The 26,796-nt window shown below is 50.1% G+C and overlaps 9 protein-coding genes across 9 annotated transcripts; 4 read left to right on the top strand and 5 right to left on the bottom strand.

Annotated features, from left to right (window-relative positions):
• Positions 1-279: 279 nt before the first annotated feature.
• On the bottom strand, positions 280-1,088 carry AKAW2_31299S (uncharacterized protein; the record flags this gene model as incomplete). Its single annotated transcript, XM_041687909.1, has 2 exons — positions 280-768; positions 837-1,088. The coding sequence occupies 2 exons, from the start codon at positions 1,086-1,088 to the stop codon at positions 280-282; spliced, it is 741 nt and encodes a 246-aa protein (XP_041541746.1).
• A 506-nt stretch (positions 1,089-1,594) lies between these two features.
• Positions 1,595-2,645, top strand: AKAW2_31298A (uncharacterized protein; the record flags this gene model as incomplete). The annotated part of the gene is made up of 3 exons (XM_041687908.1): positions 1,595-1,699; positions 1,756-1,988; positions 2,039-2,645. The coding sequence occupies 3 exons, from the start codon at positions 1,595-1,597 to the stop codon at positions 2,643-2,645; spliced, it is 945 nt and encodes a 314-aa protein (XP_041541745.1).
• Positions 2,646-8,115: 5,470 nt separating this feature from the next.
• Positions 8,116-11,072, bottom strand: AKAW2_31297S (WD repeat protein; the record flags this gene model as incomplete). Its single annotated transcript, XM_041687907.1, has 5 exons — positions 8,116-9,146; positions 9,199-9,409; positions 9,456-10,692; positions 10,807-10,885; positions 11,036-11,072. 5 exons carry the CDS (start codon positions 11,070-11,072, stop codon positions 8,116-8,118), a joined length of 2,595 nt encoding a protein of 864 aa, XP_041541744.1.
• Positions 11,073-11,928: 856 nt separating this feature from the next.
• Positions 11,929-12,596, top strand: AKAW2_31296A (cupin domain-containing protein; the record flags this gene model as incomplete). The annotated part of the gene is made up of 2 exons (XM_041687906.1): positions 11,929-12,405; positions 12,465-12,596. 2 exons carry the CDS (start codon positions 11,929-11,931, stop codon positions 12,594-12,596), a joined length of 609 nt encoding a protein of 202 aa, XP_041541743.1.
• Positions 12,597-12,763: 167 nt separating this feature from the next.
• Positions 12,764-13,833, bottom strand: PET8 (putative mitochondrial carrier protein (Pet8); the record flags this gene model as incomplete). The annotated part of the gene is made up of 2 exons (XM_041687905.1): positions 12,764-13,690; positions 13,774-13,833. 2 exons carry the CDS (start codon positions 13,831-13,833, stop codon positions 12,764-12,766), a joined length of 987 nt encoding a protein of 328 aa, XP_041541742.1.
• An 878-nt stretch (positions 13,834-14,711) lies between these two features.
• On the bottom strand, positions 14,712-17,530 carry HRK1 (putative protein kinase; the record flags this gene model as incomplete). The annotated part of the gene is made up of 4 exons (XM_041687904.1): positions 14,712-15,496; positions 15,559-16,936; positions 17,110-17,408; positions 17,479-17,530. 4 exons carry the CDS (start codon positions 17,528-17,530, stop codon positions 14,712-14,714), a joined length of 2,514 nt encoding a protein of 837 aa, XP_041541741.1.
• Positions 17,531-21,031: 3,501 nt separating this feature from the next.
• Positions 21,032-21,606, bottom strand: AKAW2_31293S (mitochondrial 54S ribosomal protein uL11m; the record flags this gene model as incomplete). Its single annotated transcript, XM_041687903.1, has 2 exons — positions 21,032-21,364; positions 21,478-21,606. 2 exons carry the CDS (start codon positions 21,604-21,606, stop codon positions 21,032-21,034), a joined length of 462 nt encoding a protein of 153 aa, XP_041541740.1.
• A 621-nt stretch (positions 21,607-22,227) lies between these two features.
• Positions 22,228-23,636, top strand: SVF1 (survival factor 1 family protein; the record flags this gene model as incomplete). Its single annotated transcript, XM_041687901.1, has 5 exons — positions 22,228-22,247; positions 22,329-22,544; positions 22,626-23,050; positions 23,107-23,483; positions 23,538-23,636. 5 exons carry the CDS (start codon positions 22,228-22,230, stop codon positions 23,634-23,636), a joined length of 1,137 nt encoding a protein of 378 aa, XP_041541739.1.
• A 429-nt stretch (positions 23,637-24,065) lies between these two features.
• On the top strand, positions 24,066-24,864 carry AKAW2_31291A (histone H4; the record flags this gene model as incomplete). Its single annotated transcript, XM_041687900.1, has 8 exons — positions 24,066-24,127; positions 24,197-24,228; positions 24,287-24,302; positions 24,388-24,475; positions 24,527-24,586; positions 24,657-24,674; positions 24,732-24,752; positions 24,835-24,864. The coding sequence occupies 8 exons, from the start codon at positions 24,066-24,068 to the stop codon at positions 24,862-24,864; spliced, it is 327 nt and encodes a 108-aa protein (XP_041541738.1).
• Between the last annotated feature and the right edge of the window lie 1,932 nt (positions 24,865-26,796).

Here is a 26,796-nt window from a genome sequence, read left to right as displayed (position 1 = left end):
GGTGAATGGGCTTGTAGTGTTGTCGGCGCTATCTTCATAGCTTCTAGTATTTATCGAGGTTTACAGGGAAATTATGGCGTCTATTGTCGCTTTATTATTATTCATGCTCGAAAAACAAAGCTGGTGGGGCTTTTATGGGACTGCTTACAATTCCATTTTTCTGGGAATTCCATGTCCTCGCTTTATTGCGTACGCTAGTAATGGTACTCATTGCATGTTATTAAATGTAGCATCGATTTATTCTATGTCTTTGTGCCGTTTTTAAGGAAGTTGACAAGCTTAATCCCAATAAGGCAACCCATATTCATCTATGCTCCTGTAGATGGCATTGAATTCGTACAGGCTTGCATAGGACCGATAAAACGGAAATGTGAAAGTAGACCCCAAATCTACGATTAATGTACCTCTATAATTTTCTTTTTTGACATCCTGGGGCATAATATGACCGCGCCTCGGAATGACAAAATTGGAAATGATTTGCTGAAACCCTTCATCTTGTCGGCTTAGTGGCTCCTCGGGAATGAAGTCTTTGACAATCGCCCAGCGGGCGTTATTCCAGCTTGGGTCATGCCTTTCTCTTCCACTTACTCTTCGAAGCTGCTGGAGTTGGGAATCAGCCAAATACATCCATCCATGGCACTGCACTGCCCAGTGACCATTTTCGTGCAAATCGCATAGACGCGCAAAGGCACGTGCTTCACATGCAAACGGGCAGATGAAGGCCAAAGCTCTTTCTTGGACAGTGTAAGGTGCTTGGTAGTCATAGAACTGTACGTATAGTTGGTCAGGATAATGATTCTTATTTTGGGTATGTTCCATATGAATAGGGAACCTACCAACTTCAAGCAGAGATCTTGCTTGTTGTGTTCAAACCGGAAAACAAACCCTTGCTGGCCCTTGTCGATAAATACAGGCTTAACAAACTCATCTGCATGCCCAGCAAATCGCTTTAGCCTGGGACTTTGTCTCACTACCTCCTTAATGTTGATGATGGAGGAGTCGCGGGTGGTTGTGACGTCCAAACTCTCTTCTGACAGGAATAGGTCAACTAAGAGTTCATACGGTTGTGCTTGTTTATGATTTTCCATGTTGATAAAAATGTCAGCAGTGGCATTAGAAAGATGCTGCGATTACTTGATAAGAGAAGCATCACATTAGGCCATGAATCAGGGACGATGCCCGCAAGAAGGTCACAAAGTGGCTGATACAAGGACACGGCGCCCAAACAAGTAAAGCGCAAGATATTTCCATGTCACGTGTGTGGCATTCCTTGCTTTGGATCACGTGATGCATATGTCCACGAACATCCTCTACCCGATTTCAAAATCATACTGCTTCACACTCTAAGTCCTTTGATCGAATAGACTAGAGGGAAGCATTTGGTCCTGCAATTTATGGAATGATGTGGGCCGACAATTTTGCGACTAGTCGGCCAAGCTGGTCCAACTGTCATCTCAGCCCTATCTCCGGTTGTTAACTCCGTCATTGTTTCACCAAACACAAGTATATTAAAGAGCTCTGTACCCTTCAACCTCACTGAACAGATCACAGTCATAATAGTCTGACATCTGAATGTTGGCGTATTCGTCTCAAAATGGTCAATGTTGCCATTGCGGGCGCGACTGGCGCTATTGGGCGTACCCTCCTGGAGGTGATGGCTTCCCAGACCCGCCATCGGCCGTTCGCCCTGACACGAAGAGTAAGTCGGCTTATCTTAATATAGCCGTGTAGTGCAAAATATCTTATACTTCCTAGGAACCCACAAAAAATGACTATCTACCTGCCCCGACATTCCAAGTCAATTATGAAGATATCAAGTTACTCAAGTTATTCCTAGAAGAACACAACATTCACACGGTCATCAGCGCCTTTGGCATCAACGCAACCTCTCTCGCAGAGTCGCAACTAAATCTCATCAAAGCTGCTGAAACGTCACCAGTAACAAAGAGATTCATTCCTAGCTCTTTCGCAATTCCTTACCCAGAAGAGTGAGGTTCGAACTTTCTGTTCATACCCTGATAAATTCTAACTTGCGCAGTGACGTCTCTGTTCTTCCGCCTCTCGAACACTACTTTGCCTCTTTCAAGGCCCTCGAGAATAGTAACCTCGAATGGGCTCCTGTCTATAATGGCACGTTTCTGGAATACATCGCACCGCCAACACTGAAGTCGTACCATCCCCACAGTATGCTGGTGCTTGATGTGGAGAACAATATGGCAGCCATTCCAGGGGATGGCAATATGCCAGTCACTTTTACGTACACTTTTGATATTGCACGCTTTATTGTTGCTGCCTTGGACCTCGAAGAGTGGCCGCGGGAATTTCGCATTGCCGGTGACGAAATGACATTCAATGAGTTGTTGAAGCTAGCCGAGGAGGTAAAGGGGGTGGAATTTGACGTTGTCCATGATGATATCGATAAGCTCAAGACCTCACAAATCACGGAGCTACCAGGTCATGTTAAATCATACAACAAGTTCCCTAAAGACAGACTTCAGTGGTTCTTAGCCATCGTTGAGACTTGGATGGTTACAGGTCGGGCGCGGATTACTAGGGAGGGGAGTTTGAACGAGATGTTCCCGGAGATCAAGCCATTGACTGCTAGGCAGATGATGGAACGATATTGGAAGACTGGCCTCAAGTGATGATAAAGAGGGATTATTGTACCACACTTCCTCTTGAAATACCAAAAGCTCATAGGTCTGGTTGGGCTCAGCTCGGGCCACTACTAAAGGTCCTGAACATTGGCTGTAGTGTCTCAAAATCTTGAACGCAGACTTGATGGGATGAACTTGGTAATTCAGAGAGCCTAATAGACGCACGAAGATCATTTCAGACGGATACAGACACCTCGTACACTATGTGTTAAGCCCTATGCTTACAGACTTCCACAAAATCCTAACCACAACGGAGAATTCCATTCTGCATGTTTCTAGATGCAATTCCGGAGAATCCCGCTATGTCTGCCTTTTTATCTCTCCTCCATATTATCGTTTATCTCTCCTCCATATTATCGGAAGCTCCCTACACAATCTCGAAGCCTTTCAACGAGCAACCACCTTATAAAATGGACTGCCGTTTCCCCCAGCTATCATCCTCTTCAGCACTGTCTTCGGACAAGCCAATATATATAGCCTAAGACCTTGGGATGGAGAGCGCCCCGGGGTCTTTTGGCGCTCATGAAACCAACAACATGGGGAGTCATGTAGAGGTAGAAGTTCTGTGGGACAAAATAGTCAATCTCTACCCCCAATGGCAACAGCTTTCGCAGAGAGTATGAAGATGAAAGCCCCAAGACCAAAACCATGTGCGGATATTGCAGCCACCACGCATGACTAGCGTTCCTCCTTTATGATCAAAAAGATCTGACCAACAGTGCCTCTTCCACATGCACTATCAGTCATCAGATATGATCAGTCCATATACTATCGCTTCTACGTCTCCAATGTCACAGATGTGAGGATACATACTCACCAATCACGAATTCTTTGACAACTATAGTACCGGGGATATGGTCAATCTAGGGATTAACAGTGTCTACACTACGACATGTGGGTGCTCGTCCCTTGAATTCCAGAGACAATGGATGCGGTCCGTTCTTAACCAGCGACGTCTTCCATTATATACTGAGCCATGAAAAGGCCTTCTCTCGGCAACCGTCATAATCTTGCAGCACACTCGGGCTCTTATACAATGGCCGACTACGATGATGTGTCTCTGCATTAGCCATGTATATTTCGAGTGATCTTCCTCCTACGGCACTCCCTGTCTCGCGCACTGCTTTCTATGCTGCTGAATACATAGAGATTCCATGTCTTCATGTGGGGTTCTCCGAAGGTCTGGTCGGAAAGAATTATATATATCACAAGATATGTTCCTTTGCTGAAACAACATGCGGCGTGGCCGTCGAGCAGCATACAAGGAAACACGCTCCAGTGCCGCTCCAAGTAAACGGGCATGGATATATCGGTTAATCGTTGGTATGATGCTGAAAGTGATGTCTTCTCCCCTGAACATGAAGACATGACACCATCGAACACAAGGGGTTCATTCAGAAAGGACGAGAAATTATAGTCTCTAAGGAAACAGATATATATTACCTCATGGCTGCTTCAAAATCATCCACACACTGAAGACTGACTGCCTAAACAGAATTCCTGAGTCTTGGTAATAGAAAAATAGGCCAGAAAGCCATTGTCTTGCTACAGTGATTCCGACAAGCCAGTAGAGACAACGCGCAGCTCAAAGATATACCCCGTCCTGGGCGAGTTTTGTATGATTCCGGCCTCATCTGAGGATCCCTGTACTCTCCAGGAGGTTCATCGTGCATTATCTTCCTAGTTGAATCATAGGATGGATTAACATTGCTCTATCATCCGTGTCGCAGGATTCCGTGGGCGTCCCCGTTTTCTCAAAATCAGGAGTAGATAACGAGGATGTGGTGATCCTGCAACACTCTGCACGTTTGACTGAGACGTGGACCTATATAAAGCATTTTCGAGCGCTAAGTCTGTACCGGCAGACGCTCCGTGCTCGTGCACCGGTGACTGCCACGACTACTATTGCTGCCATATAAACCGTTAGCACAACTGCTTCTATCATGATTGAAGAGAATACTACCAAGAAGACCAAGAGAAAATTACCATCTACCAGGTCATGGTGTCTCTTGGGTTGTCAACACTGCTATCAACCATCACTACTACCACTACCACCTCCATCAGTACTGTCACCATATCCTCTCACAGTTACATCTACCGCTTAGAACATCACGTAGGGGATAAAATGCGGCTGTTCACATCGACATAGAGACTATTTCGGACCTTGCTGAACCCTCAGCTATGCGATTATCATACATGAGGTGTTGATATCTGGCTGGATTGACAGAGAGAAGATTAGACCTGAGAGGGAAGATTAGGTAGTAGTAGTCTTCTTGGACTAGGATTAGGGAAAGTGGAATACGCGAGGGTCGCTTCAATTGCCACAGTCAGACACCAAACGGCGCACTTGCGCTGGCTACAATAGGATAATGCAGATCGATACCACTTATCCACGCTTTCAAGAACATCCATGTGAGATGAGTAATACAGGGCTTTCCCAGGAGATTACGAATCCTCAAACTGGAAGATAACTCGTGATTTAACCATGCCTCATGCCTGTTACAGATAATAGCATCTGCCTTTTCCTGTGCAAACATGCTCAGATCGGTCTATGCAAGACAAAGAAAAGCCTCACTGGTACCAGATTGAGGATACTACTCCAGCGGCTCGGTTAAAACGCCTTTCCCGTCAAGGGAGCCATACTCATGAGGGGCCTCTAATTCCTCCTGGCTTGGCGGGTTTCTATCAATTCCACCTCTCGTGAATCTTTTCGAGAAGTATAAATCCGATACAGACCATCAAGACGCTTGATGCGAAGCAGACCTCTTAAACTAGACTTTACACAGATCCGCTGCTTCTTGGTAGCCATCACACAGGATATATTGAGGGCTGCGTGCGCAGTCAGAAGCGAGCAGCATATGTACATTCCATTCCCATTACCAGCGTGTTGCTCGCCCCTTACCCTACTCCAATGGTTTTCTTCTTCCGTTGAATTGTGCTGTACAATGGGCTATATATATCTATGGTGATGTTCATTTCATCATCTACAACAGAGAGTGTTTGTTATATGACCATTCTGTTGAGTAGAGAAAATGGGATATCTTGAAGCAAATACTGCCCTTATAAAATGCAGAAAGATCTTGATGTGGTTTTCGGTATCTCCAGCATCTTTTATTATCAGTGTTCGACATATCACCATTCAGGCTCCAGTGCATGGAGAATGAAATCGAAAGTTTGAACTAAACAGCATTTTATCCCCTACTTAATGCTAATCGTGTTGCCGCTTTCTAGCCATGGTCTGCTTGTCTGCTACAGAGGCATTATACTTACTATTGCCTCGCTCAGCTACATAAACTACTCCCAGATTATAAAGACTTGTATGATATATCGGGCTATGACACAGCAAATCCGTTCACCAAAATCAGACTTAATCATCATGATCTATTCTAGTCGTCAATACCCAAACAACGCCCCTAAAGCATAAACAACCAATTCACGAATTCTTACCCAAACTCCCTCCATCACCATCCAACAACCAGCAATCAACAACCCTCCCTCTCCCTCTCCTTCCCAACCCTAATTCTCTCAACCAACTCCCCCACAACCCCCACCCCCTCCTCCAACCCCTCCACCACCTGCACCCCAAACCTATCACAAACCAACCTCACATTCCCACTCTTCCAATACCCCCTGGGACAAACAACCACCACCTTGCCAGGCTCCCGCATACAAAGCCCCAACTCCAACAAACTGATCGGCGCCATACTCGCAGGATCAAAGTGAAACAGCACGATATCAGCCCGTTCCCGCTGCTCCATCTCCCACGAGACCTGTTCCTTGAATGGCGGGAAAGAGGGGTCTTCGCGCCACGAGCTGTCCCAGTCTGGACGGAAGGGATTGAGGATTGTTAGGTGGAGGGTTTGGGGGGTAGTATTGGTGTTGGTGTTGTGTGGTTGTAGTTGTGGCTTTGGGAGGAAGTAGTGGGCTAGGTGGGTGGAGAAGGTATCGCGCCATGTTGGGGGTGGTTGTTGTTGGTGGTCTCGTCGGGAGGAAGAGGAGGAGAAGGAGATGCGGATTGGATTGGATGAGTCTTTGCTGGTGGTTGTGGGTGAAGGGGGAGTGCTGCCGGCGAGGAAGATTGTGATGCTGGTTGGTTTGGGCGGGGTGGTGGAGGGGGCGTGGATGGTGTCGATGGTGAGGTTGATGTCGGGGTTCATGATTTGGGTCTGGGTCTGCGGTTGGGGTTGGGGATCGGGATCGGATATCGTTTCTGGGGTGGGTTGGGTTGAAGGGGAGGTACTATTAAATGTTCGTTGTTTGTGGAGGCGAAAGGAGGGGGTGAATCGAGATGATGATTTGGACATGATGTTGCTAGTAGTTAAGTTGGTATGTGGGTGAGTTGTGAAGAGAAGCGGGGATGAGGGGGAGATAGTACACTGTTATTGTTGGTAGCCATATCAGGATGTGATGGTGCCTTTATATATTTTACAGTGGGGTTAGAGATTGCATGATAATCCTGTTACATTGGAAGTCTCCTGTAGATTTACCAATCAATGATCTTGAAGATAAAAGGAAATGATAGTACTATAATTTGTTTTCCATTCTTCTCTCGAACCTCCTCCCCCATTGAATAAATAGTGTCTAGACCTGTGACACGCACGTGAGAGCTCCGTCAACACTGCAGATAACCAAAATAGTCTCGGAACCCGTGGTCATGCATGAAGATCATCGATTAATGCAGATGTCACGCCCACCTCTTAGTATAGTCTGATGTGCATGCATTCATTCAACATATCCGTAGAACTGGTTGATTTACGCTAACTGGTTATTGCTTATGTACAGCCATACACTCGGTATGCCAACACCAATATACACATAGAATTAATACCACACGCATCAGGTATTGCTGATCGAGGCAGCACCCGACCCTGAGGCTGTCAGCGAGTGGATGCTCCCTGGGGGCACGCTTCCAGCTTCTCCGCCGGCGCTTGCGGGATCAAGGAATCGATGAGAGCCACCCTCAAGGTGGTTGCTCTCTCCGTCGGGAGTGGTCTTGATCTCCTTCTTTCCGTTCGCTTTGTAATACAGTAGCATATCCCCAGACGAGCGCCAGATGTGTGCCCGAATTGTTGCAAGAGTCATGTTTGGCGGGATCAGCTGTTTTGGTTAGCATTCCCACTTGTACATAGACACGAAAGCTACATACCATCTTCTGGCAATACAGCTCCAGATATTCTTCCGGCTTCATCGCATCCTCTTCTGGCTCATCAGGGTTAGGCGGGTCGATCCGTTCTGCAACGTACGCAAGGATCTTCTTAGCTCGAAGCATGCGATTGGCGTTCAGTCGATTGTTGTTCGCGTTTGCGCTCGTAGCCGGCCTGTCCTGGTTAGTCACAACTCTTCCACGGGTACACTGTACATACTCTGGCTTGACCACAGGCGGCAGAAGATCGTCGTAAGGTTTCAGCGTGAATGCAATCTTCACTGGCTCTTTCAATGGCATTTGATTCTACCGATTTTAGCTGGATACCATAGTTAAAGGGGGTATACATACCTTGAGCAGCAAGTCCGCAAGCCATAACGGGATGGACTTCTCCAACTTGTCAATCTCCTGACTAATGCCTGCCACAGTACCCCTGTACAAGTCTGAAGCCACTGCCGTGTCGCCAGATTCCTCTTGGATAAATACGGCCGTGCGAGGAGGTATCTGAAGTTCGGGTGTCTCGTTGTCAGGACTAGGAGCAAAGGCGGACACCAACTCCTGCCCTGGGTTGGCAGACAGCCATTCCTCGTACTCATGCCGGGTTCGCTCGATGAAGCCACCCAGATTGGTTTCAAACACCTTCTCTTCCTTGACAGACGACTTGTCCGATTCTTCGATCTTCTCTTCTTGGATTTGGGGCTTGGCTTCCGACGAGGACCGGCCCATTCTCTTGGGAAAATCCATCCGAAACTTCTTCCCAAATATAGATCCTCCCCTCTTTCGTTCTTCTTTGTCAGGCTCGACCGGTGATTGAGGCAGAGCAGTTGGCGTCGGCTCTCCGGGCGTAGCTGGCGCCTTCTCTGTGTCTAGCGGAGTCAGACCCGGGGGCTTGGACGAGGAGGAAAAGTAATCGCTCGACCGGTCCGAGAAAGATGTTCGAGTCAGGTCCGGGTTTTGTTGTGATGACAGGAAGTCCGAAGTCTCGCCGATAGATGTCCCAAAGTAGCTATTGTTGTTGTAGCTATGTGGTGGTAGCACGGGTGACCCTAGCGTCCCCGGGCTCGTTGCGTAGCCGATGCCGAAGCCGGGCGTCGTAGGGCTACCAAGAGTGTCGTATCCGGACCGGAAGGTTGAGAACGAGGCATCTATAGGAGTCTGCAAACCTAACGGCCGCCTTGAACCATCTACTGACGGTATATCCATCGGCGCAGAGGCGCTCGTCGTGGTCAATTTCGCCATTTCCTCCGCTCTTGCAACTGCCATGGCACGATACTGGGCATCGCGCCGAACGTGCTCATCGACCAGTGGTGCAAAGAGCCAGCGCAATATCCATTTGCCTAGGTTGACTGCTCGTCATTAGCACGAGATCACGCAGCATCTATGGAGTTATGGTCATACTTCTCTGGTCATCGCGGAACTGCGAACTATCTTCTATGTCTGTTTCGTCGGCGTATATCTCCGCGTCAAAGCAGCGTCCTGGCTCGAGAATCACTGACAACCTTCCGGTGCGGATGTCAATCGTGCACCAGTGAGCAATACTCTCCGTGGTGTTGATCTCAGAGGCCACATCATCCATATGCCGCTTGCCAAAGGATTGAATAGGTTTACACTGTAGCCATCAGCATCTGTTCGGTCTCAACCAAGACATTGCATACCTTGAGAAGATCCCATAAGACAACCTCACCCGCAGAATCCTGGGTCAAAGTCCGTTTGCGGTCATTCAACATGAAGTGTTTGATCAAGCCGTGCTGTCCTTCTATCGTCTCCTCTGGCAAGGACTGGACGGGCAGAGTCAATCCCAGCTCATCCTCCATGTCTGAGCCGGAAGCCTGGCCCTGTGCATGTGATGCGCCGCCCGGTGCCGCGTCGTGAGGAACTCTCGAATTAGGGAACGTAGATGTGTTTGATAGTAAGAGTACCGATTCGTATGGTATCTTCTTGGGCATTCCTTTAGCCGCATCCTTTTCAGCGCTGGATTTTCGTTCCCCTGAAGCTGGTGCTTCTATCTCGGCTGTGGTATCGATATCCCTCCACCGATTGATGCTCGACTTCGGTGTTGCTGTCCAGATATAGTCTCCAGCAGCTACGACGTTGATAACGCCCTCGTGCTCTTGCAGCGCTGCAACGCAGACACCTTGCTCGATATCCGCAGAGTGCCTCGTGTCCGTCTTGGCGACCAAGCCGGATCGATCACTCGAATAGAACACCGACAGCTGAGGATGATTCGAATAAAGCGACCAGACACTGTCGTTGTGCATCGTCAAGGTGTGCATGCATCTTCCTGCTGTTAGCGACCAAACCTTAACCGTCTGGTCGGAGGACGCGGTCATAATGGTATCGCCATCTTGATTGATGAGGATATCTCGGATATTGTCGGTATGGCCCACAAACTTGGTGATCAACTTTCCGGATTTCGGATCCCACACTCTGACCACACTTTCCGGACCACCACTGGCCAGGACAGACGATACAGCGCCTAGTGCGTAGACCGACCCCTTTGCCGTCCGGTCCTCCCCGCACGCATCGATTCCAAGGACCTCACCGCCGCCATTCAGATCCCATAGATACAGCTTGTGATCCAGGCCGCCTGATGCAACCCACGAAGAGTGATTACCGGGGGTTGCCAAGGCTTTGACGTAGTCGGCATGTTTGCCGATAGGATGCGGCACCTCCGTGTTTTCCGAGTGTGGTCGCCATAATCGCACAGTGGTATCGGACGATGCGGAAACGAGCGCCGAGTTGTTCTTAGTCAAGACAATGTCGTTGATCCAATGGCTGTGAGCTTGGACTTGGTTTCTGAAGGTTGTTGAACCGGATTTCGACGACGATGCGCCGGAGAGGGGGCGGTTGAGGTCCCAGGAGCATACAACACCATCGCGACCAGCGGAATACCTTTGCAAGAATGTGGAGTTAGAATTGGCGTGGCTTTGACTCGGGAACGGGCGGAGTTTATCACAGCCGGGTTTGCGGAGGACCAACTGGCGCAAGAGGACGGGGAAAGCTCACAGGATGGAATTGTCCGTATCGACCGTCAGACCATTAACGCCTAGTCTATGCCCACCAGGGGCATCAGGCAGAGGGAGGACTAGAGGGGAGAGAAGAAATTGAATGTCAGTCTCGAGTCCACTTTGGCGCATAAGTGGGAGGATCAGATAAGCGCGGAACGCAGCCGTAGTGTAACCAGGGAGTAGATGGCAGTAAATCCCAGCAGACCAACTTCAGACGATAGACATACCATAAGTGACCCTCTGGTGGCTTGGTTTTCGGGCCATGCAGTGGGCGGGGGGAAGAAAATGCAGTGGAAGAGGAAATGCGGAGGTGCAAGGGACGATGCGGAGGCAGAAGCGACGATCGCTCAGGCACGCAGAGACAGAGGGGAGGGGAACATTCCCCGACTGGTAGGGAGTGGAAACAGGCCCGAAGGGGAAGAGAGCACAATAAGGAATGAATATAAGCTGACAGAGAGCAGAAAAGGAGGGCGAGCAGGACGGGGAGAAGGAGGAGGAGGAGAAGAGGGAAGTTTGTTGCCTGGAAGGAAGGAAGATGGGGGATGGAAATGGGAGATGTTACTGACGATGGGCTCACTTCGTTCCTTCCCTTTCTGGCGGGAGGCACGAGCCCCGGCTTCCCTCGGGGATCTGCTCATCTTCCACCTTCTTCTCTTCCCCCTCCTGCTATTGATCCTCACTTGATCTACTGATGAGCAGCCATCCAAATACGATGTGGAAAATACAGGCTATTCCTATTTTCCCTCTTCTGTTCTCACCATGCTGAGGGTCGAATTTGAGTTCCCCGTTACCGGCACTAATCTCCACCATGATATCACAGCACTTGAACTATACAAGAGAAGCCAAATGGCCATCTAGACATCTCAAACCTTCACTCAATGCCCAAAATCAATGAACTACTCAATGCGGCAATAGCCAAGAACCTCTTTATCTTTCTCTGATATCATCTCAATCCACCTTTCATCCACTATACTACTTAAATACCCTGCCTCAACCCGTTCACCAACAAACCGCATACTAACTCCACTGAATACCACCTCACAGCTTACATCCAACAGTCTCCAGCACTCTGAACAAAGAACCACCTCCATCCACATCCCAACCCTACACCACCATAACAATGACCAGAACCCACCCTCCATTCCCCCCACCCTCCCAACCCACCAACGAAACTCCCCCTGCCACCCAAACTATCCAATCTCTCGACCTCCACCCACACCCCGAAGGTGGCTACTACCAGGAGACCTTCCGCCATCCACAAGAAATCCCCATAGCCAACGGCACGGCCACCCGCTCTGCCAGTACCCGCATCCACTACTTGCTCACGCCGGGGTCGCCGCTCGGTGCGTTCCACCGGAACAAGAGTCGGACCGTGCATACACTACATCGTGGACGGGGGCGATATGTGGTGATTCACGCGGATGAGCGGAAAGGGGGGAAGGCGCCGGTAGAAGAGTTTGTGGTGGGACATGATGTGGAGAGAGGGGAGAAGGTGGAGTGGGTAGTGGAGGGGGGGAAGTGGAAGGGGAGCTATTTGTTGCCTGAGAAGGAATATGAGGATGACGACGGGGAGGAGAGGGGCTTATTGATTACTGAGGTAGGTTTTTTGCAATCAGACAATATTCGAGGGGTATAGATGATTGACGTTGTGTGTAGACAGTTGAGCCTGGGTTCGCGATAGAGGATCATGACTTCTTGTCATTACAGGAGATGAAGGAGCTCCTCACTCCAGAACAAGTAGAGGAGATGGCATGGATGTTGAGGGAGAATTCCATAGAGAAACAATAAAGCTAAATGCTACCATCAATCGAAACATAAACATTCTATAGAATCAATCTCATCCATCTAGTCTATAAGTATACCACCACGATCCCCAACAACCATAACCTAATTAGTATACAGACCACCAACACCCACCACATAATTATATACACAATCCATCCCATTAATCACCATCAAACCACCTCCCTCTCCAACCTCTCCCTCTCCCCCTCCCTCTTCCCCTCCAACGTATTCCACGCCCACTGATAACTCCCCAAAAACACCGCCCCACCAATGCCAATCCACGCAACCCTCGGCCCAATCCCCCTCCAAAACGCCCCCAGACCCTCCTTATAAACCTCCCTAACGACATCCCTCACCCTAACCCTCTCCCCATCCCCACCGCGTCTCGCAAGCATAACCCTAGTCTTAACAACATCCAACGGGGTCGTCAAACCGGCAGAAATAGCTCCGGCAACACTCCCAAACATAGCACTCGTCGACGCAGGCACAACCCCAGTTCCATCACCACCACCACTAGCAGCAACCCTCTTCGCATACCCCTCCTTCAAACTCTCCCACATAGTAAACTGCAACACGGTGAACGGAATCTCCCTGGCAATCGTAATCCCGGCACCACGATACAACTCGCCGAGCACCTGGCCCACCCCACCATTCGGGGCATTCCGGAGGGCGAGGATATCCTTGAAGGCGAGGAGACTCGAGCCGCCGAAGAGACCGGCTTGGGCGCGCTGCTTCACGACTTCGGTGGGGACGCGGACGGCGCAGGCGGCGATTTCGCCCATTGAGGAGGCGAGGGAGTGTGTGAGGATGATGTGTGAGCGAGATGGGGTATCCTTGGGGTTAGAGGAGGGGGATGGGAGGAGGTATCGTTTCACGCCATCGTAGACGATGAAGAAGGATGCGGCGGACGGGGCGGAGCCGAAGAGCACGGAGGGAAGGCCGGCGTAGATGCCGCGGATGGTTTGGCGGAGGGAGAGGCTGGATGCGGCTGTGGATGTTGTGGAGGGGCCTTGTGTGCGCGCTTTCTGGAGGCGGGTTTTGATCGTGTCGAGGGGGTAGAGGGAGCAGTCAACGGTGAGGCCGGCGATGGCTCCGGACTGAGTGAGTGAGTGGTTGGTTAGTTGGTTGGCTGGAGGATGGAGGGTGGCCGTGCAGCCAGGGAGAAGGGGGAGGAACGTACAATTAGGGATCGCGTCCATAGGGAGGAGACCAATGGCTCCGGTTCACCAGGTTGAGCCATGATCAGGTAGAGTTGGTGGGTGGAAGGGTGGTGGAAGATGAAGTCCAGGATCTGTTGAGCCGGTCGCGTGGGAAGAAGCCTTTGATGGGCTCCGATTATCGCCCCGGTCTAAACTCCGCAATCTCCGCATCTCCTGCCTTACGTCAACTGCTTCCGAGGTGTTACAGATGCTACGAAACTACAAGGAGCGAAATGAAACGTCAAATTGAGCAGGTATACAGTCACTCGTTTATTTATAGTATCTACTAAAGTAGTTCTTCTCCATGGTTACAGTGAAAGGACAATTTGGGTGAAAAAACAAGGCTCCGAGGCATGACAGATGCGCAAACGATAAAACCCTCCCGAGGCAGATGCGGAAGCCAAAAGCACCAAAGCGAACGAAATCGCAGCAAGGAACATGCGAAACAGCATTTCACAGGGAGAAAATCTAGCAGCCGACCCTCTATAGGGGAGAGTGATTTGCCTGAGCAGCCCCGCTCCACAACACAGTGACCTCAACGCCTAGATCGAATGAAAAAAAAAAAAAAACACCAGAAGTATAGGAAACCCACATCCTCTTTCCAACAGCACAAGCGCATCGAGAAGATAAACAAAACAGTGGACAAGGGAGGTGATTACTGTGGACTCCAGGTGCATATTTGGCCGAGTTGGAATCCCACCGTCGAGAAAGTAACAAGCCAGATCATGATGACAGCCCGCCCAGAAACGGACCAACATCATGGCCGTAGGGAATCAGGTAGAAGGAAAAGTGCCAAACGAGAATGGGAAAAAAAAAAGATGTAGGATGAATCGGTTCAGGGGAATTATAAGACATGATAAGACATAGAAAAGGGGACGGAGATCCAACACTAGCGTATACACCTAGTGGAGGAAGTAGATCACTTGGCCTTGCTGGGTACGGGAACACTGGCGGATGGTGGTTCCAGAACATGGGTATGACCAGGGGCCCGGATGACCTCACCAGAAAGCTCCTGCTGACATGCCTTGATGTTGCGAACCCATTCATCGGTCAGGACGTCATCGAGGGTTGCGCGTTCATTGACGCCCACCTTCAACATGCGCCCGACGATATACCGGCTCTCGCGTGGCAGAAGTCGCAGAAGTCTCCAGGGACCCTTGATGACTTCCTGGCGTTGGCCGGAAGGCTGGGATGAAGCGGGAAGAGGGGGGGCTTCTTTGCTTGTGGTGCGGGTGGGCTTGTGAGTAGGGCCGTTCTTGTCCTCTACCGCGGTCTTGTTGGTAGGTGTACGTTCCTGTGGACTCTCCGGAGGACGGTTCTCTTCTCCAGCGGTAGGCCCTGTCTGAGCAGTACTCTTCGGGGGCTCCTGACGTCCATTAGCCTGCACGGGTTGATCGATAGGCCCCTTCTTGGGGTCAACAACCTGCGGGGCTTTTTGTTCGTGAGCCGCCGATTGGAGATCAGGAGACGATTTGACGACTCGGTGACGCTTGGGGTCTGTATCAGGAACTGGTGTGCCGGGAGTGGGCGGGGAGACGAAGAGTCGGTAAGAGTTATCGCTGACACGGGGCTGCTTCCAGGGAAATCGGCGCAGGGTCATGCAGCAGAAGATGATGGCCAGAGACCAGACGTCCGTGGGGCGGGGATCATATTTCTTTTCATCGTACACCTCTGGAGCCAAATAGGGATCAGAGCCGACGATACCTGCCACGCGTTAGAAGGTGCAAGCCCAAATCACCCATGTCGATCAGCGGGACGCGACTTACCAGAAGCAGGAACAATGTCGTTCTCGAAAGGGTACCGGAAAACTACCGCACTCCCAAAGTCGATAAGCTTCATGATGCCATGTTCATTGACGACCACATTGTCTAATTTCAGATCCCGGTGGGCCAAACCCATTCCGTGCAAGTAGGCCACCCCGCTGAGTATCTGCTTGAAAGCGCAAGCAATCTCATCTTTCACCATCTTTCCGGTCATGACAATCGCAAACAAATCGAACGGGGCATACTCCATCACCTCGTACCAATGGCTGCCTTCTTGGATGATATCCAGTGTCTCGATGATATTGCCGTGATGAAGAGTCGAGCCGATGCAGAACTCCGCAGTCACCTTCTTCGAATACTCCTTCATGCTCTCCCAAGAATGGCGATCACGAAACTGCTTGACAGCGAAGGTCACGCCGTCGCTGTTACGCTTGAGCAACCTAACGGATCCACCTGCTCCTGAACCTAAAACCTTGCCTAGCTTCCCGTACTTTGAGTTGAGCCCATGGTCGTCAGCGAATGGAACACTATCCGATGTGTGGAAAGGGCCATTCTTGCCCGAAGACCGGCTCGACTTCTTGAAGGGTATGGATGAGGGAGAATCAGCACGCTTATGCTTGTGGTGGTTCCGTTTGAAGAAGCGCTTTAGCTCGGACATATGGCCGTGGGGCTTGCTTTCCGGTTCCTGCTGCTTGACCTCTTTTTTGCTGCCAAAAAAGCCGCTGCGCTTTTCGGTGGACCTGAGATCACTTGCACTGGCGGACCGAGGAGACATAGGTCGGGTGAAAGACGAGGAGGTGTTTGTGCGACGTTTCGCATCTCTGCCATTGAAGATAAAGCGTTGGTCCAGTTGCGCGAGGTTCTTTGGCGGTGGGGGCCGTTTGCTGCGAGCATATGGATCATTGGGCTCTCCGACGGGTGTAATCGCACCAGGAGGGGTATAGCTTTCAACCCTCGGGGTCATCGGAGGGCTTTCATCCTGTGCACCTCCATCAGCCGCAGGGCCAACGAAGAACTGCGCCCTATGTTTCGGGGAATTTAGCGGATGGGACGATGTTTGCGCGACGTTATTCTGTTTCGACAGTTGGTCGGTTGAAGAGGGTCGTGAAGAGGGGGCACTCTGGGAGGCTTTGTTCTTTAGGGTCGCGCTTGTCGGAGGGGAAGTAGTGGGGGTCATGGCAGCGGACTGCCCCGGGGCTCCTTTGTCCGTAGTGTTCGAAGTTGACGAGGTATCAGTAGACTTGGCTTCACGTGAGTGAGTAGCGGCTGGTGTAAGCGGGGGTGACTGCATAGCGGACACCGTCGGGGAGTCTCGGGGAGAGGGCAGGCCTGATCCATCGGGTTCGCGACCACTGCGGTCGCTTGACTCTCGCGACGCAACCTGTAAGGGGGGATGCAGCAGTCAGTTTCTATTTAGATCTGGAAGATCTGGAAGATCATGCAGGGCCATGCGAGGAGCCGACTGTCCCGGAGTAGGCGGCATGATCTTCCACGCCACCGTCGATGCTGGATAGCGATACTGGGCCATTGTGAATAAACAGATGAGGTACATACCCTAGAAGATGGAAGAGAAATCGGGTCATAAGAGAACTGTCGCAACCGTGTCTCTTGTAACTGGGATTTTTGTAGGCTGGCAGCCAGGGACCGCAGTTCCTCCTCTTGCTTTTGATCGTTCATCGTGTCATCGGCCGGCGGTACTTGGGGAGGGGCCGAGGAATCCGAAGGTTCAATTTCCTCCGTTATGGTCGAGAACCGGACTTGGCCGGGTTGCGACTTGAACTTATAGTCATTGTCGGCAAACTCGGTCGCCTGTCCAGGAGTCATCTGGGCAGGAGATTGGGCAGTTTCAGCAGCTAAAAGTTGAGAAGTTGCCGAGTCAGAGGGCTGAATCTGAATTGGTTGTTGTGGAAGGGTGGTGCTTACCGGAGTTCATGTTGGCGTTGGCTTGGGCAAAATCCGTCGCTTCAGACGTCATACTTGGTCAAGACCACAGGGTGGGACACATGCCCCTCCACGGGAGATACCGGGAGAATGAACCAGCGATAATGGGGAAACAACAACTGCAGAGTAATAAGAAGAGCGGCAATACTCTATATAATAGCGGAGTCGCTTGGGGGGGAGGAGACAATTCAGGACAGTTTGTGGGACAAGAGTGGGAGAGGCACGGAGGTTTCGGTATGCGAGACGGAACAAATCTTTCGTCGAGAAACGGGTGCGGGAGGGAGATAAGTAGTGGTTGAACTCAGGTCGACGCAGTGCAGGAACTTGGACGGGCGGGAGGATGCTGAGGGGCGGGGAGAAATTCGCCCCATCCAAGAACGGCTGCGTTGGTGAGTCAAGAGGAGGGGAGAGAGACCGACAGTCGCGAAGAAACGAGGAGGAGCGACGACGAGGATGGGGAGAGGGAGAGTTGAGTTGAGGGAGGGAGATAATAGTGAGGGACGGAGGAGGAGGAGCAAGAGCAGGAGCTAGGCTAGTCAGGCAGTTCGTTCTAGTCTAGTTATTGACTAGTACAAAGTAGAGGGGAGAAGGCAGACCGGAGAGGTTCCACCGGGGCAGGGAAGACTTGGAACTCGAACTGAAAAAGAAAAGTCAAAAAGCAAAAAAGCAAAGCAGGTGCGGCGGCGGTCTTGGGGATGGGATTTGGGGAGCCACCAGCCAAATCGACGGCGGCGGCAATAGCGGCGGGATGGACGGGGAGAAAAATACCTTTCTCTTTTGGGGCGGTGGATTAATTATAGTTTTATTTTTCTTTCTCTTGATTACTGTCACCACCACCACTTTTACTGAACTTTCCGCCAACTCAAATACTTGCACCTCATTGAATGTTTGCATTTGAAACGAGGTTAGGTGAGTTGTATAAATCTATCTACATGTTACCACTCGATCCCTCTAGCCCCCGTTCTAGAAGCCTCCTCCACACGCCCGTTTTCTCCCAGAAAGGGATGGATGCCCAGGTCTAGATTACCCAGCTGGTCATTCGGCCTAAAATAGAAAACAGAAGGGCTGGACAGAAAGCAGAAGCATCATCATCATTATCATTATTATTGCAAATCCCAACCCAAAGGAAACAAACGGATGTATCCCACACAAAGTTACATGCAGTCTGTACCGTGTTTACTTGGCGGTCGGTCGGAGCGAAGCGTTCCCCCCGTGCTCCAAAGATTGGATATTGACTGCTCTCCTCATCGGAAATCCGCGGAGAGGAGGGGAATCAAAAGATCTGGAAAAAGGCAGCTTGTGACTGTAATGGTGCGGGAATTACCCACCTCTTATAGTGAAGTTGAAGCAAGCATCTGTCTAACCGAGGATGTGGGATGGGTGTGGATATCATGAATCATAACAGAGTAGCGTACATAAAGTAGGAGTCATTAAACCCCCCAGACGTGCTCTACCATTTACTACAGATGGAGAACAAACAAGGAGACCCGGAGAACCGCTGCCATGACATCAAAGGCACGGCCGTTACGGGTAAGGCAGGCAGGCAGGCATGTAAATACCGGTAACGTCTACGCCAGTTGTCCGAACGGCCGCCCGTCATAAGCCGATGATTAGTGATTCAGTAATTGGTAAATTATATTATATGGCTTGCATACGGGCTTTTGCCATAATCCATTTATCTATTCATTCATTCCACTATCTATCTATCCATCTATCCTATCTGCTCCGGAGGTCAGTTGGCACCGAGAAAGAGGAGGAACAGCAGCTGCCGGTGCCGTCTAGCCGGGCAGTTTGTCATCCGCGAACAGTATTGGACGATGACCCTCCAGATTCCCCGATCCGCACAAGCCCACAGGCATGGATGGGCTGGTCGCTTACCCCGCTAGATTCTTCTGGATCTCATCTGGCGTGGGTTTAATGCATGCAGATTGGAGTGAGGGCGAACCCACGGTCCACTCAGCTGATGAATCGGCCACCCTTTGATCATCTGTCCGTCCGTCAGCTGCCTGCCCTTGTCCATGGACACCCTCACAGGCTCACACACCTCCTGTCAATCATCGGAGCCTTCGGGATCGGAGACGCGTGAAATTATCCGCTCAATGTTCTCGCCGATTTAACCCAATTCCTACTGGACTATAACCTTACTATTTGATAACTAGCACCTCATCTGTCTGTTCAGGTAGGTAACCCGCGCCCTGGTTCGGATAGCGTCACCATGCTGTTTTTGGGTTAGTACTCCTGTGGGGTGTCTCATTCCGCTTTGGGTATCCAGTGGACGGTAAACCCAGCCCGATCTGGAAAGTTTCCGTTTCGATGGAGATAATGAATAATGACGGCTGGGTCTCTCTACTACTTATAGAGTAGTGCGGCTGGGGTATAAAGAGTCAACAATGAAGACACAGCCGCCTCACAAGCACTATCATGAATTCAAGTACAAGGCTGGCTATCCGCTGCAAGTATAACCAGGCTGCTGAAGGCTCCCAACTAATTTATTTTTTCTGATGAGCGCTAGTTTCAGCCAGGAGTGTATATCGCCATTTCCCAATCTGGCCAGCTACTTACTTTTCAAGATAGTCGCCACCTGCCCCTTGTCAAGGATGTTCTGGTACACTTCCAGAAGCACGTATAGAATGTGGGGTGGCCCCATCACATCACATCTGCAGATTATGGAATCATCTTCTCAAGCCATTACCTACCCGCTTCCTGGCTTGCTGCTATTGTCAACCTCTGCCGTCCGTCGACTAATTTACTGTATTGTGAGGCCAAGAAGACCACTGCTGAAGAGTCGAGCGGAGAAGCAGCTTTCATGCCTGCCAAGCAAAATAGTGGGAGAAAGGGGCTTGTCATTACAAGACCGTACGACGATTCCTCCCCCGACCTCTCACCTGGCCGCGTATCCAAGACGTTAGGGGGAAACTTGCGTGTCCTCCGCCTCTTGGCCTTCTCAGCGGTATTTCTGGGCACGCTGTTGTGTCTCGCTCGGTTTTTCCCCTTCGCTCCGATCTCCAACTTGGCGAGGGACCAGCGCCCATTTTGACTGCTCAGCAACAGACTGTCTAGTATTCCTTTTCTAACACTTTCTAACCCGCTGATGAGTATTGGGAGTGATCGAAAACCCCCCCTGGCAAGGGTATGGCACGGATTGGTACTGTGAAGAAAGGCGTGTATAATGTTATGGCTGACTCGCGGGCTTCCCCCCGACTTCTTACTACTTCCTATAGGTATCGTGACAACCAGCCCGCACGCAGGCCCTGGTCATGAATGCATCATCGCCCATCCGCAACCTACGCCCACCCTTATACCCAAGAGCCGAGCCCTTCATGGTCAGACAGTCAAATCCACTTCATGTGATCGCTTGAGGCACCAGCCAACGCTTTCTATACAACATGCAATGCCTATGATACAGATGGTAACAAACCCAGTTCCACATAACGCCAATTTCGTAAGCCCAAGACAAGAAGAGGAGTAACCTTACGGGAGTAAGGGCACAAGATAGTGTACAACGATATCACCAATCGCCCGCTCCGCAATAACCTCATGGTACAACCTGAATGCCAACCGACTTGGCCTGGGCAATGACACTCTTGCACAATCCCTGTAGGCTCAATCCAGACAGTCGCGTCTCAGAGTGCTTGATCTTGGCGATTTCGTAGACATGCTTGAGGGAGATCTTGCCGATGAACTCATGGCCCGGGTTCTGGGCGCCACGGATGCGATTCTTGCGAGGTTCCACGTTGGCCGCTTGCAATAGCAGATAGGTGGTGGTGGGAGTACGGAGGTCGAAGGTGAAGGAACGGTCGGGGCGGACAGTGACACGCGCAGGAATGGGGACACCGGTGTTGATGTGTGCAGTCCTGGCGTTGAATTCCTACAGTATACCATATCAGCCCTGCGCGTCCTTCTAGTGCAGATAGCTCACATTGGACGTCTTGCAGAAGACAAATCCAATTGAACCGTCCATGGAGTGTGCTCTCAGCTTACCTTACAAAAGTCCATACTCTTCACTCCCTTACTACCCAGGGCCGGACCGACGGGGGGACTGGGACTGGCCTGACCGGCGCCCACGATGAGCTTCACGATCTGGTCCTTGGCCAATGCCTTCTTCGCCATGATGATAATATTCGACGGTACGTTTGAGGAAACTGCAGTGAAGGCGAATTGGAGTTGAAGTGAGGGAGCGTATGGGGGTGTCCGGACAGCAACTGACAACAATCAATGCGGCAGTCGGCGAGCGTCTTTTGCGGCCAAGTTTTCTTGGGGTTCTGGATTCGGGATGGCGCCGCGGGGTCGGCGTTACTTTCCGTTTGGGATACAAGCGAAGCCCAAACAGGAAATCCGCCTGCAATTCGAGTGCTGGACGTCATCCGGATTCCTCGCCCAGTTGGCGGTCAGCGCTTCACCTGCCACCAACTCACTCATCTGCTGCACTGAAGTTCGTTTGGATTAATGCTCCATTGATCCTTTGCTGTTGGCAGAAAACCAGCTGTGATTGTTTGTGACTCCCAAGTGAACTTTGGGCTCTTCTTCCCGTCTTGTCCCGCTCGCCAGCTGCTCGTCCCAGCATTTGTCCAGACCACCGGAAGCTACTATAGAACGATCGACCGAACCCCCCTTGTGGCCCCGCGCGCTATCGATTTGATTTCCATCTTTCCTCACATCTCCCATTCTCTTGTTTTCACAACCTCCCTCTGTTCGTTGTAATTCCTCACGACACCTCACATATCGCCCATAATGAACTGGCTCAAGTCAACGTATGCTTGCTCTTCTTTCACTCTGCTGAATCAGCTGATATACATGTTTTTTGTTTGCTAACTTAAATCCCCCGCCTCTAGTCTCGCTTCCGTTGCCGGAACGCAGGAGCCCATCTATGGGCCTGAAGCCATTCAATCTGTCGCCCGCCAGGCCCAAGAGACTCCTTATACTGAGCTCAGCAAGAATGACCTGCGCTGGCGCGCTTACCAGTACACCAATGTCGAGAACAAGGTCTTTTACATCATGGCCGATGATGGTACCTTGGCGATGGTTCAGCTGATCTACAGCAACATCGTGTGAGTTGTACCTTGACTTACCAATATTTCAAGATCGCCTCGCTCTCGTCTCATATTCTAATGCTGCTCGTGCTCCCACAGAGGTCTCCACACCACCGCTCAGTTCACATCGAAGATCTTCAACCTCAAAGGCGATGGACCCCACAACTGGCACTCGGATCCCCTGTCCAACTTTATGTTCGATGAAAGCATGCTCTCCTTTGGTGCCGACAACCTCGCTGTTCAACTCAACGAGGATGGCGATACTTATACCATCAAGTCCGCTGTGAACGAGGATAGTCTGGTGAACCTGACATTCAAGCGCTCTTCCCCTGGTTTCATGATCGGCAAGGACGGCACGTCCTACTTTGGCACGGACCCCGAGAACCCATGGGGTTCGATGAGCCATGCCTTCTGGCCCCGATGTGCCGTTGAGGGTACCATCACGACCAAGGAGAAGACGTACGACCTCACGGGCCGGGGGATGTTCATCCATGCCCTTCAGGGCATGAAGCCTCACCACGCAGGTAAGCTTCTCTCCACGCCGATATCTCGAAAAGCGAAGTTTCTGACATTTGCATAGCTGCGCGGTGGAACTTTGTCAACTTCCAGACCCCTACCTACTCCGCCATGATGATGGAATACACCACCCCTCCGTCGTACGGATCGACAACGGTCAACGTGGGCGGTATCGTCAAGGATGGAGAGATCATTTATGCTGGTATTAACAACAGCGCCACCCACACCGACTCATCGCAAGATGCTGAAAGTGACTGGCCCGAGCCCAAGTCCATCAAGTGGGTCTGGGATGGCAAGTCCAAGGAAGGACAAGAAGTCCATGCGGAGCTTGACGGGGCTCTTGGCAACCGACTGGACCGGATCGACGTGATGGCGGAAGTGCCCGGCTTCATCAAGACCATTGCTGGTAGCGTTGCCGGCACGCGACCATACATCTTCCAGGTATGTGCTTTGAATCGTATATTACTGGTGCAGCATACTAACTTCAGTCTCTAGTACTGCCCCCAGGAGAAGCTCTCTCTGAAGCTCAAGGTCGGCGACTCCGAAGTCACCGAGGAGGGAACCATGTTCTCCGAGGCCACGTTCATCTCATAGACCGATCCAGGTACATATGGCATGGTTATGGACCCCATCGAAGGCGTTCTGAGTGTTGTTTGATATTTTCCCGTTGACGTTACCTATACGCTATGCTACGCAAATATCCATCCCTAATAGTTCATAAACCTCCCAGAGGGTATATCTAATGTTACTCAATCATGTCTTCCTCAACCTCATGCTTCACTGCACAGACCCGCTTGTTGCCATGACATTCCCCTTGGTCCTGTTTGCTTCATGCACCATGCACCGAGCACTAACACGCATGGCAACTGCACGGTGCATTCACTCAGTTCATGATGCAGTATATCAAGCCCTCCAAACACCAAATCTCATCATCCTGTTACTCTACAACTCGTCCCCAGATCACGTTTACAAGTCTCCCCCGATACCATCGACAAGTCGTCTGTACATTCAGATCTCGTTACCATGGACCCGAGACTAGTCACCGATAGAAAGAGCAAAAGATTCCTGCCCAAGAAGCGATTTCGGTATCATCCCTCTGCGAAGTTACGCTGTCCTAGTTCAGTAGAACATACTAACAATGAATCCCACTGCAGCAAGATTTTGCGCAACAACATAGACGGAATTAGTAAGTCAACAAAGTAATCTACAAACGATACTACAAGTCTCCCACTAACACAGGCTAGCCCGCCCCTCGATCCGGTACGCAGGCTCATACAAACATGCGTCTCCTAAGATAGCAACACGTGTACCATGAATAACACCAGTAACACATCACTGAATATAGTCGTCTTGCCCGTCGCGGTGGCGTCATTCGCATCAGCGCTGACGTCTATCCTGAAGTCCGCAAGACTGTGAAGAACCGGCTGACTGAGGTACGTGGATTTGATATGTATATATCGGGAATTATCGACTGATTGTTCAAGATAATCCGGCAAATTCTTCTGGTAATGGAATCCTCCACCACTCCTGGCCACGAACGCAAGGTATGTTTTCGATGAATATTCTACTTTATTAGCTGGCCTTAAGAACATGGACTGACATCACTTCTCCTAGGTTGTCCGTACCGAAGACGTGAGTACCCAGCATATTATCTATTCCAGATTCGTGTACTGACATAAGATGGCGTAGGTAGTTTTTGCGTTGAACAGAGTAAGTAAATCCGGTTACTCGGATCTACCTCCACTTCCAGTCTGGTCAGACGGACATGATTAACATATTCTCAATTTAATAGATGGGCCATACGCTTTATGGCTTCGGTTAGAACCGCTCTTCATGTACAACCACCAACGCGGAGTTCCCATGTTCGTAAGAGCATGTGCCCAACGCTCAGCAATGATCCTTCACCAGAGAAACTTCCTGCTTTATCAGGTGCATGCTGTTCTAGCAGGCTTGAATGAGGATGGTAAAGGTGCCTAGTACGGCTATAATCCAGTTGGTCCATACGAGAGAATAGTGCAGGATAACCAGGTCAACTTTCAACTTTGAATCCCGATATGTCTCGTCATTCTGGTGATGTTGTTGTCGATGACTCCGGGCGGTTGGCATATTATCTAGTCTAGCAAGTGATTGTTGAACTTCCCGGTGTTCATTTTCGTTTAGTTAGTATTTCTGAATTGGTTGTTCGTCGGAAGGAAGAATTGACCTGGTTTACGTTGGGTTATTTGAATGAGACTTGATTACGACCTGCCATGGAAGACATTAAAAGTAATAGTAGTATGTTTCTAATGTAGGGTATGTTGTAATATGTGATGAGGATAGGTATTGTAGTCTAGTTCCTCAGAATTAGATTAGGATGGAAGCAGATAAGTCTCAATGGCTGTCCATCGAAGATGGTCAGTAGTCTAATGAGCACAGACCGGAAGGTCAAAAGCATCGATATATCCATGTGTACCCCTCTTTCCTATTTTCAGAACACAGATATATCCGATCAATGTCAAATATATAGTAGTAAAAGCAAGTTCCAATCTCACCACTTCCCACTTGGCACCAACGACGAACTGACCGCGAAGACAACCCTCTTCCATCAAACTACCTACATACATCAAATATACTACACTACCATCTATCGAAGACAAACAATCCGCCACAGCAAGTTAAAATAAACTTCCAAGCCACCTAAAAACCAACCGAACACGACGCCATTAACTACGATCTGATAAGCTTAATATTTTGCATAGACGAACTAGGCAGTAGACCTCCATTCTTCATTCAGTGATACTGATATATCTATTCCCCAACAAACCTACTGGGAATAGGTTTTGTGAATAGGTAGCATTCTTTTCAATCTTTACACTTCACTGTACTATCCTACTCTTCACTGTGTTAAAAGTGCATTGTAGTCTGTAGCAGCAATATAAATATCTCCTTCCAACCTGTCTTTCTTCTCCTTCTTCTCCATATCCATATCCAGCTTTGAAGCTTATTATGTATCTGGAGAGACTACTAGTATGACTGCTAATATCAAGAAGAATCAATCCAGCTATATAACATAGTATATGTAACTATGGTCCTATACTACAGCCAGAAGTCATGACCTGGCAGGGATGCTAAAGATATCCCGGATGATGAGCTTGGTGCTCGCTATCCTTGGAGAATATCTCATTGCTGTCACATAATTCTGTCCCTTCCTTATTGGTATGGTTAGGCCATCATCTCTAGTATAGCTTCGAGGATCCCTCAACCTCCGTTAGGGCAACAATCAACATAATCATCATACAAACACTACGTGTAGCTGCTACAATTGCACTGGTCTCAAATGAATACGATAACCATATATGGGTCCCAGATATCCTTGCCCCCCCCGCGAAAAAAAGGAATCGATCACAGGGGATTCGACAGTGTGCCAACTTCGAGTACTATGGAAATTTCATTGCGGCTCGGCGTACCCTTCTAGTCCAGGCAATCTCTCACCCTGGCCTCCTCCACGCAACTCTCAAGGAGCGCCATCTTTACGAGAATGTGCATTTCCTGCCCGGTGATACTGGATATATCAGCTAGATTTCCGCCTTGGATAACTTCGTGAGTACCATCAAGGCTGTTGCCGGAATGCAGTAAATATCCCGACATTCGACTGAATAACATCGCAGATCACCGAACCTATATGCAGAAGCCTATCCATATTAGCTAAGGGATTAATCTAGCACGCTGCCTACTATACGCACCATATTGACATATCTGCTACACTAAACCCCTT

This window comes from Aspergillus luchuensis, chromosome 3 (genome assembly GCF_016861625.1).
Source record: "Aspergillus luchuensis IFO 4308 DNA, chromosome 3, nearly complete sequence".
Lineage (NCBI taxonomy): Eukaryota > Fungi > Ascomycota > Eurotiomycetes > Eurotiales > Aspergillaceae > Aspergillus > Aspergillus luchuensis.
Note: the sequence above shows the minus strand (reverse complement) of the source record. Positions and strands in the feature narration are given on the sequence as shown.